General features: G+C 34.0%; 2 protein-coding genes across 3 annotated transcripts; one reads left to right on the forward strand and one right to left on the reverse strand.

The window, feature by feature from the left end:
- Positions 1–2,241: 2,241 nt before the first annotated feature.
- On the forward strand, positions 2,242–3,345 carry LOC110608749 (vacuolar iron transporter homolog 1). The gene has a single exon (XM_021748038.2). The coding sequence runs from the start codon at positions 2,403–2,405 to the stop codon at positions 3,081–3,083; it is 681 nt and encodes a 226-aa protein (XP_021603730.1). The 5' UTR covers positions 2,242–2,402; the 3' UTR covers positions 3,084–3,345.
- Positions 3,346–5,573: 2,228 nt separating this feature from the next.
- On the reverse strand, positions 5,574–15,003 carry LOC110607364 (eukaryotic translation initiation factor 5B). 2 transcript variants are annotated; one of them, XM_021746457.2, is made up of 13 exons: positions 14,835–15,003; positions 12,396–14,615; positions 11,699–12,276; positions 11,488–11,595; positions 11,292–11,392; positions 11,081–11,171; positions 10,881–10,991; positions 10,744–10,809; positions 8,039–8,098; positions 7,314–7,871; positions 6,498–6,617; positions 6,249–6,368; positions 5,574–6,148 (listed from the first exon to the last, which is right to left on the reverse strand). In XM_021746457.2, exons 2-13 carry the CDS (start codon positions 14,536–14,538, stop codon positions 6,083–6,085), a joined length of 4,122 nt encoding a protein of 1,373 aa, XP_021602149.1. In that variant the 5' UTR covers positions 14,539–14,615; positions 14,835–15,003; the 3' UTR covers positions 5,574–6,082. The 2 variants fall into 2 exon arrangements, with proteins under 2 accessions (XP_021602149.1, XP_021602158.1); XM_021746466.2 differs by having other exon boundaries at positions 12,396–14,642; positions 14,835–15,002.
- Positions 15,004–15,974: the final 971 nt, after the last annotated feature.

A 15,974-nucleotide genomic window follows, 5' to 3' on the forward strand; every position in this document is an offset into this window, starting at 1 on the left:
AACCCTACGACTGAAAGCAACCTATGAACAAAGGGCAAAAAACAATAAACGAAAAAGAATTTTAGAAGGAATAGGGAGTGTTTGGTCCATTAAATTAAAGAAGATGGAAAGCATAATGAGGGTGGGTTGAGTGGGATGTTTGAAAGGAATAGAAAAACCTAAAATGGGGATATTTGGTTGATAAACATAATGGAAGAGTGGTGGCATTCGTGTGGAAACCACACTCCTCCCTCTCATTTCCTATTATTATATTATCCCCACACATTTCCTTCTCCTCAATCACTTGTGCTCTCCAATTCAGCATTCCATTTTCACAATTTTTTTATCATCTTCTTTGTAAAAAAATTAATAATAAAATTGGGCATGAGTCATCCATTAATTAGGTATTTTGAAGTATTAATACAGTATAATATACATTAATTAAGTAATTAATTAAGGTTCTATATTACTTGTAAATGAAAATTTGAAATTTAGATAGAAAATTCAATATATATTTATGATTTTTTTTCTTACTCCTAATAGATTTATAAAATAATATATTTTTAAAATTATAAATCATAATAATTTTTTTTGAATAATAAGTTATACTTACTATTCATAGTATACTAATAATTTTACTTTATTGACTGAATCTGTATATTATTGAATTATATATAAGAATGAAGGTAAGAACAATTTTTTTTATATTTATATTTACATTTTTATTACAACCTTATCTTAGACACTATAGAAATCCTATACGACATTATTAATTTAATAACATTTTGCACTAAAACTTTATTGATTAGAGTATGCTACAAAGAATAAATAGAGATGAAATAAGGTTTTTTTAGGTAAATTACTTTACTATATAATTTTTAATTTATATATGTTAATTAAAACTCAATTGTTTAGATTTTTATACTTTAATTTCATTAATTAATTTAGAAGTCTTTTTTATCTAATTTTTCATTAATTATCTTAGAAATAGCAAAAATATCCTTAAATACATCATTTATTTTAATCCTTAATTTATGTTAAAATTAATATTTATGCCTCTTGATTTTTCCTTATAGTTGTAGAGCTAAATATTATGGGGGGAAATCAACTATTTCCTGACCAAAACCAAAAGAAGAGAGAAGGCATATCATAAGATGATAATACATGTGGTATAAAAATCACAAATACAGCAAAACGTAGTTAATGGGTAAGCAAAAATGGAAAGAAACCAAATCATTGTTAAAATGCAAAAGAAGGAAAAAATTATATGTATATATTATAAAAGCTGGTAAAATCCAAGAACCCATGGAAATTAAATTACAAGGTAGATTGAACAAATTCTACTCAAATTTTTTATATAATCTAGTGATTTGAAATTTAAATTTGAATATAAAATATCTTTAAAATTTAGAAATAAATGTATTATTGTCTGGTGTGAATTTAAATTAATATATGCGGATTTGAATTAATAGAGTCAGTGATTTTCAGATACTGAATTAACAGATGCGAAATAGAGTCAGTGATTTTCGGATACTGAATTATATATATATATATATGATGTGCAACTGACTGTTTTCATTGTTTTTGTCCTGTTGCAGTCATGCTTTTGTCATGACAGATGAGCTTATAACTGCAAGACTTAAAGCGAAGGTCTTCTGTTTTGGGATGACTAAATAGATAGAATCATTCCATCCCTTTAATTTTTTTTGTATCCTCTCATTATTACCAGAAAATTAATGTGCTTCTGTTCTTCATTCTCTTAGTTAATTTCTTTTCTTCAGTAAATATTTAGCTCTTTCATTTTTCTAAATTGTTATATAAATATGTGCAAACACTGTGTTTTTCTATCTGTATTTAAAATTTTCTTGAGGAAAGTCACAGTTAAGTTGATGATGAAAAAAGGGTTGGATCTTAATTCCATTGTTTTTGTTTGCTGTTGATGAGTTCTTAATTAGCTCAGAGACTTTATCCTGATATGAGAAGGTAACTATATATAGAGAGAGAGATTATTTTTGAATTAATACTAAAATTAACTCCTTGGACCAACCCCATACATCATTTTCTTTTCTTTTCTTTTCTTTTCCACCATGCATTGTTATTGTCATTCTGGGAGTCAGCTTTGTTTGGTTATATATAAATGAAAAAACCTTAGTATTTGGCATTTTTAATTCTTGATCAACAATGTATTTTTATCACCATAGCTTTCAATTAAATAAATAAAAATATACGTATTATCTTCTTCTTCTTCTTCTTCTTCCATTAGTGGCCATACCCCACATTTGCCTCCACCATCTACTCCACAACAAGTTTCATTTCTCTATAAATACCCTTCTCAAGGGCGTGTGGCCTCCACACTTAAACACATTGATCTCTCCTTTTCTTAATACAAATTCATCTTTTTCAGTCCTTCATCATTTTCTTCTATGGCAATCAACGCCGATAATTATAAGTTTCCTCTAGCAATCAATGATGTTGAGCAACAGGAAACAGCACTAGAGCTTGAAGAACCCAATAACAAGGACGACTTTGACTACTCAAAAAGAGCACAATGGCTACGTGCAGCTGTTCTTGGGGCCAACGATGGTTTAGTCTCCACTGCATCGTTGATGATGGGCGTTGGTGCTGTGAAACAAGACATTAAGGCCATGATACTTACTGGGTTTGCAGGGATGGTTGCCGGAGCTTGTAGTATGGCGATAGGAGAGTTCGTTTCTGTGTACTCACAGCTGGATATCGAGTTGGCTCAAATGAAGAGAGACCAGCAAAGAGAAGCTAGTAATAATGAAAGGAAACAAGAAAATGGAGAAGAAGAAGAGAAAGAGAGCTTGCCAAATCCACTGCAAGCAGCTGCAGCCTCAGCTCTTGCATTTTCAGTTGGTGCAATGGTGCCGCTATTGTCTGCTTCTTTTATAAGGAACTACAAGGTGAGGCTGGGTGCTGTAGTTGGTGCAGTGAGTTTGGCTTTGTTGGTCTTTGGATGGTTAGGGGCTGTGTTGGGGAAGGCACCAGCGGTTAGGTCTTCTGCTAGGGTTTTGGTTGGTGGGCTAATGGCTATGGCTATAACCTTTGGACTAACCAAGTTGATTGGGTCAAGTGCCCTCTGATTTAGAGGTCAATTTGAAATGATTTGTGCAACTGCAAAGGTTTTTTTTTTTTTTTTTTTTTTAAATTTGTGGGTATGTTGGGTTGTGTTTTGGGCATGAGAAGGTGTAAGATTAGCATGGAAATAATGTTGGTTTGGGTGTAAGATTTGCAGTGGAAGAAAGCAAGAACTGAAGTCTGTTAAATTACCTGTTGCGTCTTAGCTCATCTTTCTTGTGATTTAATTTCATTACTTGCACTAAAAGATACTCTTATTATATTCAATTATTGAACTTTAACGGATCGAATTTTATTTATTTTTATTATATATATATTTTTTGACCGAAACTAACATAAAAAATAAAAAATTAAGAGAAAAACAGAACTTTTTGTTTTTTTTAATTTTTTAATTGACTGTAGTTATAAAGTTTATTATAATTTAGCCTTTATTTGGGAGAGGTTTTTAAAATAATGAAAAGTTTTTTTAATGTTTAAAAATTTTGAATAGAAGAGTGGAATATTTTTAGGATGAGGTTTCTCAAAATTACAATCCATGGTTGACACTCAAATGACTTCCGACTCCGACTCCGACCATCAAAAAGGTGAGCCGCCTTTTCATGGTTTGACTCAAAGCTGATTCTAGGTCGACATGGAAGATGTGAATTTGTAACTAATGTGAAAAATCTGAAATTATATAATACGTACGGAATGTCACGTGACACGTTGATATGATATATTAATTTATTTAATTATATTATAATATATAAATAAAAATAATTTAATAAATTATAATTATTTTTATTTATTTGATATATTTTAATAATAAAATAATAAATATTTTAATTTTATTGATTGAGATTATTATATCAACGCGTTACTCTTAGACACCAAATATTTCCTCTTGAACCGGATGGAGTCAACCAGAGGTTTCAGCTTAATTAACAATCTAAGTAATCATCAAAAATTTCTCAATCCACTTATTTGGTGAATTATATATATGTATATATGTATATTGTAACATTTAAAGGTTTAATTTTTTTTCAAAATATTTTATTCACAAATAAAATACTAATGATTATTTTAAAAAGTTATATTTACTTTCAAATTCTTCCTCGGAAAACCACCAGCAAATGAAAGTAGTGGTATGAAAATAATAAAATGGGAGAATTACATTTTCTGAATTTTTTTATTTTAAAATTATTCAATTAAAATATTTTCATATTTTATAAAATTAAATTGATATTCTTCAATCAGAAAAAAAAATCTGTTAAAGAAACTAAATAAATATTTAAAATTAAAGAAATTAAATAATACATATGTTTTAAATTATAGGAAATACACAATATAATATGTAAAAGACTTATAAAATAATTAAAAAGTTTAATTTTACAAAATATAATAACATATTAATTTTGAAATAAAAACGATTAATAAATTTTTTTAAAAAATCTAGATATCTAATAATAATTCTTCCAACACATTCGTTGTCAAATGTGAGTTCTTAATTGTTCCATATGGATGAAATTATTATGGGTGAAATAAGATATTCTCCGAAGAATTTGGAAAGAAGTCGAGTGTTGTTTTCTCTTTTATAAAAACTGTACGTTATATTTCTCTCCTTTGGACAATCTTTTTTCTTGATGTATTATGCATATATATAGCAAGCATATAGGTTTTACTTGAGGTGCAGCCCTTTTCAGTTCACTGGGAAAATAACAAGTTCAAAATGTTTATCTTTATTTAATAGAATTGATCATATACCCTAATCCTAAACAAATTCCAAAAAAAAAATATATATATTATTCACAATAACTTCATAATTTGGAGTAAGTTTTGTATAAATATTTAAAAAAATCCAGACATAGAAACACATCTATAAATATACATACAAAATTCTTTCACAAATAAACCAAGCAACTATTGCTGGAAATGAGAGGGGTCACAGTATTGATGGAGTTGCAAAGTTTGTTCAGGCAAGGTGAGGCTGCAGCAGTACTGGAGGGTCTGATATTTTTTCATTGATATAGAATCTGATTCCGCTACTTTCATTTTTAGCAATTAAAGACTCGAAATCTGACTATATGGAAAATCAATGCCGCTATGTACAGATGAGTTTCAAAATATCTCCTTCCAATATTAAAGGAGCTGCAAATAGAGTAGCTAAAGCCCTACAAAAAGGCACCTTAGTGGCAAATTGATTGAAGGCTATCCCTGAAAAAATAATTAATGCAAAATTTTTGCGGCTAAAAAAATCCTAGAACTAAATTTCAAATACATTACTACAAGCAACTCCAAACACATGCATGATTCTCAATTTAATTAATTTAAAACAAATCAAAATTTAGCATTCACAGCAAACGTTATTAACATAAATTTACTTGAATACTTATTTATATTTATAAAAATATAAATAAAAAAAGAAAAAGAAAAACAATAACCACATGTTTGAAACAGAGAACCAAGTGACTTTCAGCGGGGAAGATCACAAGGGGTGACCCCATAACTCAGAAATATGAAAACAAATCATGACCGAACTTATTTTATTGCAAACAGCCAAACAAAAAGATTTCATAATGCTCCATCAAAATTACCATGAAAAAGAATTTGTTAACAGAGAACTGGAGAAAATTTTCCACCAAATAGATGAGGTTAGCATCAGCCATCAGTCACAATTCTCCAGCTTTATATAACCCTGTAATTGCTTGATTACATAGAACTCTTCCTATTTATCACCACCGCGTAAATGAACATATACCAAAATCCAGCAAGGCATCATCATGATAACCATTCCCGCTCCATCAGTTTGGACAAAAGGCCTCCTCATGAAGGAGAAATTGGGATTCGCTTTCCATCGCCTCAACATACTCTTTATTTATGAAATTTGACATCCATTTTAATCGTATGGTCTCGAAATCGAACCTGTATCCCTTGAACAAAACCTCTGCGTCTTTACATTAGAGACGACCGATGCAAGATTTAAGCATTTGTGAAAACACATGCAGCCAATAATATTACTTTACATCTAAGGTATCTTGAAAATGTTCTTAAGTTTCACGACCAGCTTCCACTCATCCATGGACAGATCATCCTATAAATGATAATTCAAAGTCAAGCCATAAAGCAATTATAATATATCCTACAATTAAATTAATTTCACATTATTCTGTCCAGATCTAAGTTAAACTTACCCGATAATTAGCTTTCAGAATATCAATCGACCTCCTTGATATGTGGCTGATGAGTAAATCTTCAATCTCAAAATGTCTGCCAAACATTTTTTGCTGCTCCTCAGAGTTGGAGCCGACAATCTGCCAAATCCCACAAAACACCCCAAGTCAGACCAAATCTAATAGTTTTTTGATACAATGGAAAAGTAGACCAAATTGAATATAGAGGTTAACAAAAAAATAAACTGAACAAATAACAATTAACCGTACCTTAATGGCCACCTTCTGGCCCTTCTTGGCATAGTCAACAGGTTTATGGTTATTCTCAATGGATGCAATCCGACCAATGTCAATAAAATCTCTTTCAGGAATACAAATTGGAGTCCCAATCTGCGAGAAGAGAGAGTAACAGACGAGGGTTCAGCTAATACCACAAATACTTGCAGTGTAACAGACGAGGGTTTATGACATAACACATGTAAACTGATAATTTTGTCTATTAGCATTGGCACCATTTTAAATAACATATGGGAAATTGGCTAACCTAGGCTAGGGTGAATGTGTGGCCAGATTCTGGCACTGGCTTAACACGAAATAGGAAGCCTAACTCGTTTGATACTGGGGCTAAATGTCCAAATTTCACACACTCATCCAACATACAAGGCCATGTATGTCATAAACTGATCACTTTTCACGAACTTGAGCACAAAGACATGGTGGCTCCATTCTGGTTTGGAACTACAATGGACAAGTACCAGTAAAACCCAGATATGACCAGAACTATCTTGAACAGGACTACAACTGGACTGGAACAATCCACGTTAAAATCCAGATTTTTCACTTCTTAATAGGATTTTAAAAAACTATGACTCTCAGATTTGATCAAATGGGATTGAACTGAATTATTGAACTGCAACTGAGAGAAGATCAATGGAACCTGCGGTCCAGTATCAAATCCCAGTCCTTAGGACCAGAACCACCGGTCCAATTCTGGTTCTGTTTCCTGCTCAGATCCAGACCAAGCACATGCTTACAATGATTAAGTAGGGGACAGAAAACCATAAATGACCTCAAAACAGCATATACCTTGGCTATGCCATCAATAACATCAACTCCCAAGACAATTGGATCTTTCTTATTGAAAATGCAATTTGGTAAAATCTTGAGAATGCATGGGAAGACGGCTTCATCTGCAGCTTCCTTCTTTTTTTCTTCCTTTAGGTTGTCAATATAAGCCTTGAATTGATCAAATAAATGATAGATAATATCAGCAAGGAAAATCTTTACACCCAATTCATCTGCAAGTTCTCGAGCTTCTTGCGTCACTTTGACATCAAATGCCAAGATAGTGGCATATTCCTTTTTCTTCTCAAGCATTACACTGGCCTTCATAACATCCTTCTTATGTACTGGGCCTATGCCTATGCCACTAACAGGAATGCTCACCGCCGGTGACTTCAAAAACTCCAGCAATGCTTCCAATGACCCAAGGGTAGATGCTTGGACATAAACCCCCTCACCACTCTTGTCAATCCGGCTCATCACCGACCTCATGTCCTCCATTGCAGATTCCATGACATCATCCAAATCATCATCAGGTCCTACCACATATAGACCTGTGCCAGCAATAGCATGCTCAAGGCCCTACATTAAGAGAGAGAAAAAAAAGGAAATCAGAATTCATTTAACAGGAATAGTCAACAGTCGATGAATATTGAAAATGCATTACACAAGTGCCATGAATATGTATACAGGGCCATATATTTGCTTAGAATTGGCATTTTATTTCTATACTATCAAAATAAAATCACCTGTGCAGTGATCTTGATGCCCTGTGCAGCCTTGATCTCTTTATGGTGTAGGTACGTACCCTGAAATTAGACGACCAATAAATCAACATCCAATGTGCTATATGTGTGTGTGTGAGTATATAAGGGGGGAGAGAGAGAGAAAGGGAAAGAGATAGAGAAAGAATGTACAATTGGGGATTCATGTGAAAGATAATATGATGCATGAATATCTAGATCATCACACAACTAGTAAACCACATGAGAGGATCATATTTTCAGAAGTTCTCAAACAATGAAGTGATAACAAGCCTGAACCAGTCTTCTTTTTTGGCTTCCACTTTCGAGGGTTCAGAGTAGTGCCTTTAAGCACTGTTCTGTATGGTTGGAAGCCATTTTATTATTTGTTTGTTGCTATATCTGTTGCTAAACTTAGGAGGATAAGCTATCCCAGCTGTAATTGTTACTCTTTTTGACCTTCCAAAACAAAAATCAATAAACTTGACCAAAGGAAAAATACGTCCAAAGTGACAAAAAGGCTTGAGATATTCAACAAATTAAATTCTCTACAATGGAACTATTCATATTTAACATGCCATTTAAATACGGGAAGACAGGAGAAGAAGTAAGCGATTTATCATTAAGGCAACTCCCATATTATTGCAAATAAGCCCTTCAACTTCTCATCAAAATCCAAATAAGCCTAATTTTAACTTTTTTGGTCAAATAAATACCTGAACTTACCCTTAAGTTTGAACAAGTTTAGACCTAATAAATATGTTTTTAATAATAGAACACTATTTCCTGTATATTTAAATATTAAAAATTATTTTTTACTTTTATTCTTGAACTTTTTAGTTTTTACTTAATTATTGTTTTAACTAAAAATTGAAAACAAATTTAATATTTAAAAATTTACTGCAAATAATATTTTATTATTAAAAATATATTTTAGGATAAATTATACTTTAGTCCCTGAGTTTTAGCATAATTAACGAATCAATCCCTCTATTCTTAGAATCAAACACTTAAATCTCTGAATTTTAGATCCATTCAAATTGGACATCCTTCTGTCCATAAAATCAGTTAACAATAAAAAGTAGAAAAAAATTCTACATTCCAAAAACACCCTCATCTTTCTCTACACCATCATACTCTACTTTCTCACTCTTTTCAACATGAAAGAATCGCCAGAATCTGGTCTCATCTCTAAAGGTTTTTTTTTTGCTATCCTTGGCTTCGTAGATTCTCATAGCCTGAATAACCTCTAAAGTAATAATAAATGAAGGTGATAGATTCATATGAAGGTGATTCTTTCATAAAACAACATGGCATATCCACCTACTAAAACTAAAACCACGAATCTAACAACATAAATGACTCCAACAGTTTCAGGAGAGGACACTGAGCCTGATTTATCAACTCTTGGGAAACCACCTCCAAAGCAAGACCAAAACACCCCAAGAAAAAATTTGACACGGAAGACCAATATTTTGCAAAAGAATGCAACTTGGAAAAAAGAACCGAATTACCACAATAAAATTTCAGCAGCAACTCTGAAAAAAGAAAAAAGATGATGCAGACCCAAGTTGATGCAGCTAGCCACAAGAGATATCACTGTAGATCCAATTTTGGGGAAAAAGACATAAAAATGCTACCTTGATTAATGTTTTGTACGGAAACAATTGCCAAAGGGTTTAACTTTGAAGAAGGTTGAGAATCGGGTTCAATTCTTAATTCCAGTCTTTCCAAAATTAGTAGTAAAGGGGAGAAATTTATTGGAGTTTAGAGGCTTTAAAAGAACAGAGGAAAATACTGGTGGTCTTCATGGATAAAAGTCTTGGCTGCATATGTCCTGCATGCTCATAATCAAGTGTGCGGATTGAAGGAAGAAAAGTGGGTAATGAAGGAACTTTGATTTACCTAGGAAGTGGGTGGTGCAGGATGCTTTTGGAGAAAAAGAGAATTGAAGGAAAGTTTGACAAGGTGTAGGTTTTAACCTTGAAGAATGCTAAAAACCTTCATTGATTATTAGAAGGATTGGGTTTGGAAGTAGAAGGGAAGCAATTAAGGGAAGTAAAAGAAAAGGAAATAAATTGGGTTAAAGGCTAGGTTTTCACTTAAATTAAAATATAATTAATTTAACATAGACAAAAGAGTCATTTTATGTATTGTTAATGGAGAAAATTAACAGAGGACCCCTAATTTGGACAGATTCAAAACTCAGGAATTTAAGTATTTGATTCTAAAAATAGAGGGATCGATCCGTTAATTAAGCTAAAACTCAAAAACTAGCTTAATACTCAAAAACTAAGGTGTAACCCTATATTTTATGTGTTTTCAGGACTTATTATTTTATTTGGTAAAAAAGATTAAATTGGGATTATTTGGACTTTGATGAAAAATTCAGGGGTTTATTTGCACTTTTTGCAACTATTTTAAGTTTCACATGACCTACTGGCATAATTTTTATCTATCAATGCACTGCCATTTCAAGTTCATTTAACAAAAGAAAATACAGCTGGACAGCATGTACTTGAAAAAATGCATAAATATCACAAGGGATGCAGAATCATGTAATTTTAGCAATCCCTCCCGAGCGTAACACAACTTTTCTGTCTTAACATACAAGTTTTCTACTAATAAACCTCTTTCACATCATTTTATACATTGAACAACAGATCTACAAAGTTAAAAGACATGACAGAATATTTGGAAAAAAAAAGTACCTTAACCCGGATCTCCTTCATGGGATGGGGTGTCAATAATGCTCGAATAGTTGTAACAATGGGCCCCTGTAAAGCAAATAACTTAGCCAGATTATAATTTTTATCCTCCCCTCAAAATGAAGAAGATTTGAGCATACCTGCAAGCCACAAACAACTATTTGATCTCCCTCATGAAGAACACCATTGACTAACACCACATCAATTGTTGTTCCATGGCCTTCAATGACCTTGACCTCCAACACAGTACACTGGCAAAACAAAAGAACGATAAAAAAAAAGTTGCATTTCTTAAGGCAGTACATTCACTGAAATAGAAGAGCTCGGAAAGTAAGCATACCTGCACTTCATTGCTAAATGTGAGTTTCTCAACCATAGTTTTTTGAGTCCATTGAACCAGTAACAATAATAAGTCAGGAATGCCTTCTCCACTGAAAAAGGGGAAAAGTTAGCATATTAGTACCTGACCCATAAAACAAGCAATGGTACAAATACAAGTGGATTTGACAACTAAAGAGGATTAGAGAGGGGGAAATAGGGTCAATGATTACCTAATAGCACTTGTAGGGACAATACTGAAAGTTTCTCCCATTTCCTTGTTTTTATAGTACAGTTCAGTATTTAGCCCTTGTTCCTTGAATTGAGTTATAATCTGAAATCCAAATAAAAACACAAATAGAAAATTTTAGCATGGAAGAGCAAACTGAAATAGAAAAAAAAAAAATCAAAGTGTCAAATGTGCACGACCTGTGTAAGTCTCATATTGAATTCATTTTGCACATCCTTTGACTGTTGCTTCATTGCCTTCACTATTGGTGCATTGCGGCAAACTTTCCATCCATAGAGTCTGTCCACCTGCAAATATGTAAAAGGTAATAACGCAAATCATCATCAGTGAGGGGTGGTAAAGCAAAAGCTCTTCTTGATTAAAATAATAATACTGATGATATAACCTCACCTTATTCAATGCAACAATGAATTCTGTATTTCTCATCTTCAAGAGATTGAGTGATTCTATTGTTTGAGGCTCCAAGCCATGCATAATGTCAACCACCAAGATCGCAATATCGCACAAACCTGAACCCCTTGACCGCAGATTTGTAAAGGACTCATGACCAGGTGTATCAATAACCAAAAGACCAGGGACTTTCAATTTTGCATCAGCTTTTAATTCCTTTGTTCTCTCCCTAATGTTCTCAGCAGGAAAGTATGTTGCACCAATCTGCTGTGTTATACCCCCAGCCTCACCTTCCTGAACATTAGTGCCTCGGATACAATCCAGCAACTTGGTTTTACCAGTATCGACATGGCCCATAATACAGCAAATAGGAGAACGGAGGTTTTCTTCACCCTGTTTAGGGGTGGCATCTGAAGGTGATGTTTTATTTTTTCCAACAATATCTTTTCTCCTATTTTTGTCGGTAGTATCAACTTCAGGTTGAGATTTCTTATTTTCAGCATCCTGAGATCTAACTGGCTGCGAGGGAAGAGGCATTTGGGGCAAAACTGGCGCAGGCTTTGAGGCTGCCGGGGGCACTGTAAAATAAATATATTAAAAAAATCTATATAATCGAGCAGCAATCAAAAGAAAAAGCAAATGGAGAAGAGAATAAAAAAATTCTGGTCCAAAAAGAAAATTAGGCAATGAAACTAACCTGAACTTTGAGAAGCCAAAGCAGCACTTTTTGTCTCTTTCTTTACAACAGTTTCAGGTTCAGAATCAATCTCCTCATCATCAAAAGCGCCCTTAACATTAAGGTTAACATCATCCCAGCTCTTTGCATCCCATTCCTCCTCATCATCATCATCTTGCTCCATTCCATTCTCATCAGCTCCATTGACAACTTGTGGTTTCTCTTCCACATTCACTGATTCCTCCTCTTCAACCTTCTCTAATTCCATCGATTCTACTTCAGGCTCAGCATCTTGTTGTTCATGCTCTTTTTCTTTTTTTTCAACATTTTCTTCCACCTTAGTTGGAGCAGCACCATTTGCATGATTATGAGTTGGTTTTGACTTCTTGGACTGGTACTTGGGTCTTTTTGTTGGTGCACCTTCTTTGTCTCCTGTTGGGATGGTAATACCAGCATTAGCAAGTATTTGATTCCTCATAGCCTCTAAACGCCTTTGTTCTTCCTTCTGCTTTCCTGTTAAGAGCTTGCCTTCTTGTTTCTTCTTCAACAGTTTCTCCTTTTCCCTTTCCTTCTTCCTGCGCCTTGCCTCTTCTGCTTGTCTCTCAAGTTCTTCTTGTCTACGCCTTTCCTCTTCTTCTTTCCTTCTCTTCTCCTCTTCCTCTCTGGCCTTCCTCTCCTCCATCTCTTTTCGCCTAGCAATTGCTTCTTGCATCTCTCTAACATGCTTTGGCACTTTCTTCTCAGCAGCTTTACTTTTCGTATCACTCTTTTTTGGTTCATTTGTTTCTATTTTTGCTTCTTCCACTTTTTCTTCCCTCCTTTCTGAAGCAGCTGCAGCTGCAGCTGCAGCTTTCTTCTCCTTCTCCTTCTCCTTCTTCTTTTTCTTCTTCTTTGCAGCAGCAGACTCCTCCTTTTCTTCTTCAACTTCCTTCTCACCTGCAGCATCCGCTGATGCAACTGGATCAGGCTGCACCTGAACACTCTCCACTTGGGGAGGGGGTGCAGAGGGTTTTTCAACTGGCAGCCCATCACCAAGCTCTGCAAGAAGCTTATCCAAATCTTCCTCTTCTTGAGCTGTCCTTCCACTTTTATTCTTCTTTTTCTTCTTGTTCTTTGAAGTTTCGGCAATCTCATTACCTATGTGAACCCGAGTATCACTAGCTTCAACAATGCTAGGTGGTTGCTCAGCCATGTCAGCAGTCTCACTTCCTTCCCCATCATTCAATGTGGAAGAAACACTATGAGAATTTCCTTTTTTCTTAGATGACTTCTTTTTACCTGTGAATGCAATAACCAGCCCATCTTCATCCTCAACTTCTGCTGTATCGCTAGTTTTAACAGAACCAGACACAGAAGCCTCTTCATCAATCTCCTCATCAAGAAATGCTGAGCTGAACTTATTACCACCCTTCTTGGTAGACTTGGATGACTTCTTCTTTTTACCTGAGAAAGTAATAGCGGCAGCATCTTCATCCTCATCCTTCTTCTCCTCCTCCTCGTTGTCATCTAACACATCAAAACTAGCTGCTGCAAACACACTACCACCCCCCTTCTTGCCACCCTTGGAGGACTTCTTTTTCCCAGTAAACTCAATAACTGGCATATCATCACCACCATTCTCAGTTTCATCAATCACGTCCCCTTCATTATCATCATCGAGCAGATCAGCTGCAGCACTAAACAAACTAGTGCCACTCTTGTTACCCTTCTTTGATGATTTTTTCTTTCCAGTGAAGCTTACAACTGGTTCATCCTCTACATCACTATCTTTATCACCTGTTAAATCAGATTTCTCCTCATCATCATTATCTTCATCTCCTAGTAATCCAAAGCTTGATGCTGAAAACACACTGTTACCCCCGCTCTTCTTTCCTTTCGACTTCTTCTTTCCCGCAAAGACAATCTCCTGTGCTTCTTCTTCCTCTTCTACGTCCTGCTTTTCCTCATCCTCCTCTTTAGTATGCACACCTTTTTGATTCCCCTTTTTGCCCTTCTTTTTCCCAGCAACCGCAACTTTCTCTTCCTGAATTTGAGGCTCCTCAGACAAATTCGTACCAATTGAGTACTCATCATCGTCGATAACCAGCTGCTTTTTCTTTGATTTCCCACCACCCACGGCGGGCGGATTCTCTTCCTCACGCGCAGTTGGCTTCTTTCGACCCATCAAGAAACTCAAGTTTAATTCGACGAATTATGATCAATCCGCAGCCAAAAGAGAAAAAATTGCAATCTCCGGCAAACCTAAATTGCAAAATCACCAATCAAAATCTAGAAAAACAAGAAAAAAGAAAGAAAGATATGCATCTTTATGAACAAGAACCATCATCCGTACATGACCAGATCTAAAATAATAAACTTGAGCGATGAAAAAGCTCAGGAAAAGTGAAAATAAATCAGATAATCATCAATAATTACACAAATTTGCAGTAATATAAGGAAAACAAAGCACAGGGAGCTTACTTGTGATGCGGTGACAGCACAAATTAATCGAATGCGAACGCGAAGAAGATCAGTAGATGGCGATTGACGATGGAGAGAGGGGTCTGTTTTCTTCTCTGGATATATAGTAAGGGAAAATGCAGTGTAAGAGAGCTAAATCAGGGATAGACTACGGAATGAAGGTGAGAGACGCTTGTGATTACTTTCTTCTAGGGTTGTCGATGGGCCTACTTATAAGGCCCGTTGCCTTTGTTTAAAGAAACGCGGGCCCTTAGTCTACTACATTCCACTAGATCCAGCCATGGGTCCGATTCTAGCTATAAACGGAATCGAAACCAGATTGATCAAAACTGAAATCGAAACTGATTAAACCATTCTGATTTATTAATCGGACTGAAAATATTAATTGACTATTACGGATTTCACCGAACGGCTTAAAAATTTATCGATTCGAACCACCAGTTCTAAATGGAAATAAGTCCACTTCAGATTTTTTTTAGAAAAATACAAATTAATTAGTTCACCCTAATTTTTCATATAAAAATTTAAATAAATAGCAAATAATATTTTATAAATATAAATTTTACAAATTGCATAATAGTAAAAAAATTACACTGTGCTCCAACCAAAACCAATTTCAACCGTGACATCTTTGAACAAAAAAATATTTTAAATTGAAGCTATTACAAAATAAAATAGATTCAAATAGTAAAGCTTTACAAACTGACAATTTGAACCTAAATCTTGACTCAAATCGATCTGTAATTGAGTTTAAATTCTACTACTATAATAGTGTTAACCATTCTACTTAATTGTAAAATTTTATATTTCTTTTATATTAAAAATATTTTTTTAAAGCTAATATATTTCTTCAAACCAATACGTACCATATATTTTTTTTATTCATAGTCATTTCTCTGACTTGTGGAGAACATTTAATTTTCTTTCTCTTCTATATTTTTTCTCTTGTGAGGCAAAAGGCCTCTTTATTTGCCACCTATCTCTATCAAGTGAGCGGTATCCTTTCTTACATACGAAGTGAATTTTATCTTTCTATATTTCTAGATGAGAATATATATATTGTTTGCTTGTTTGTATTGTTTGGGCATGAGAGTTAATCTATGGGGGAGATCTTGTTTTAAGTTGATTGTTTGCTTTTTT

This window comes from Manihot esculenta, chromosome 2 (assembly GCF_001659605.2).
Source record: "Manihot esculenta cultivar AM560-2 chromosome 2, M.esculenta_v8, whole genome shotgun sequence".
In the NCBI taxonomy this organism is placed as follows: Eukaryota; Viridiplantae; Streptophyta; class Magnoliopsida; order Malpighiales; family Euphorbiaceae; genus Manihot; species Manihot esculenta.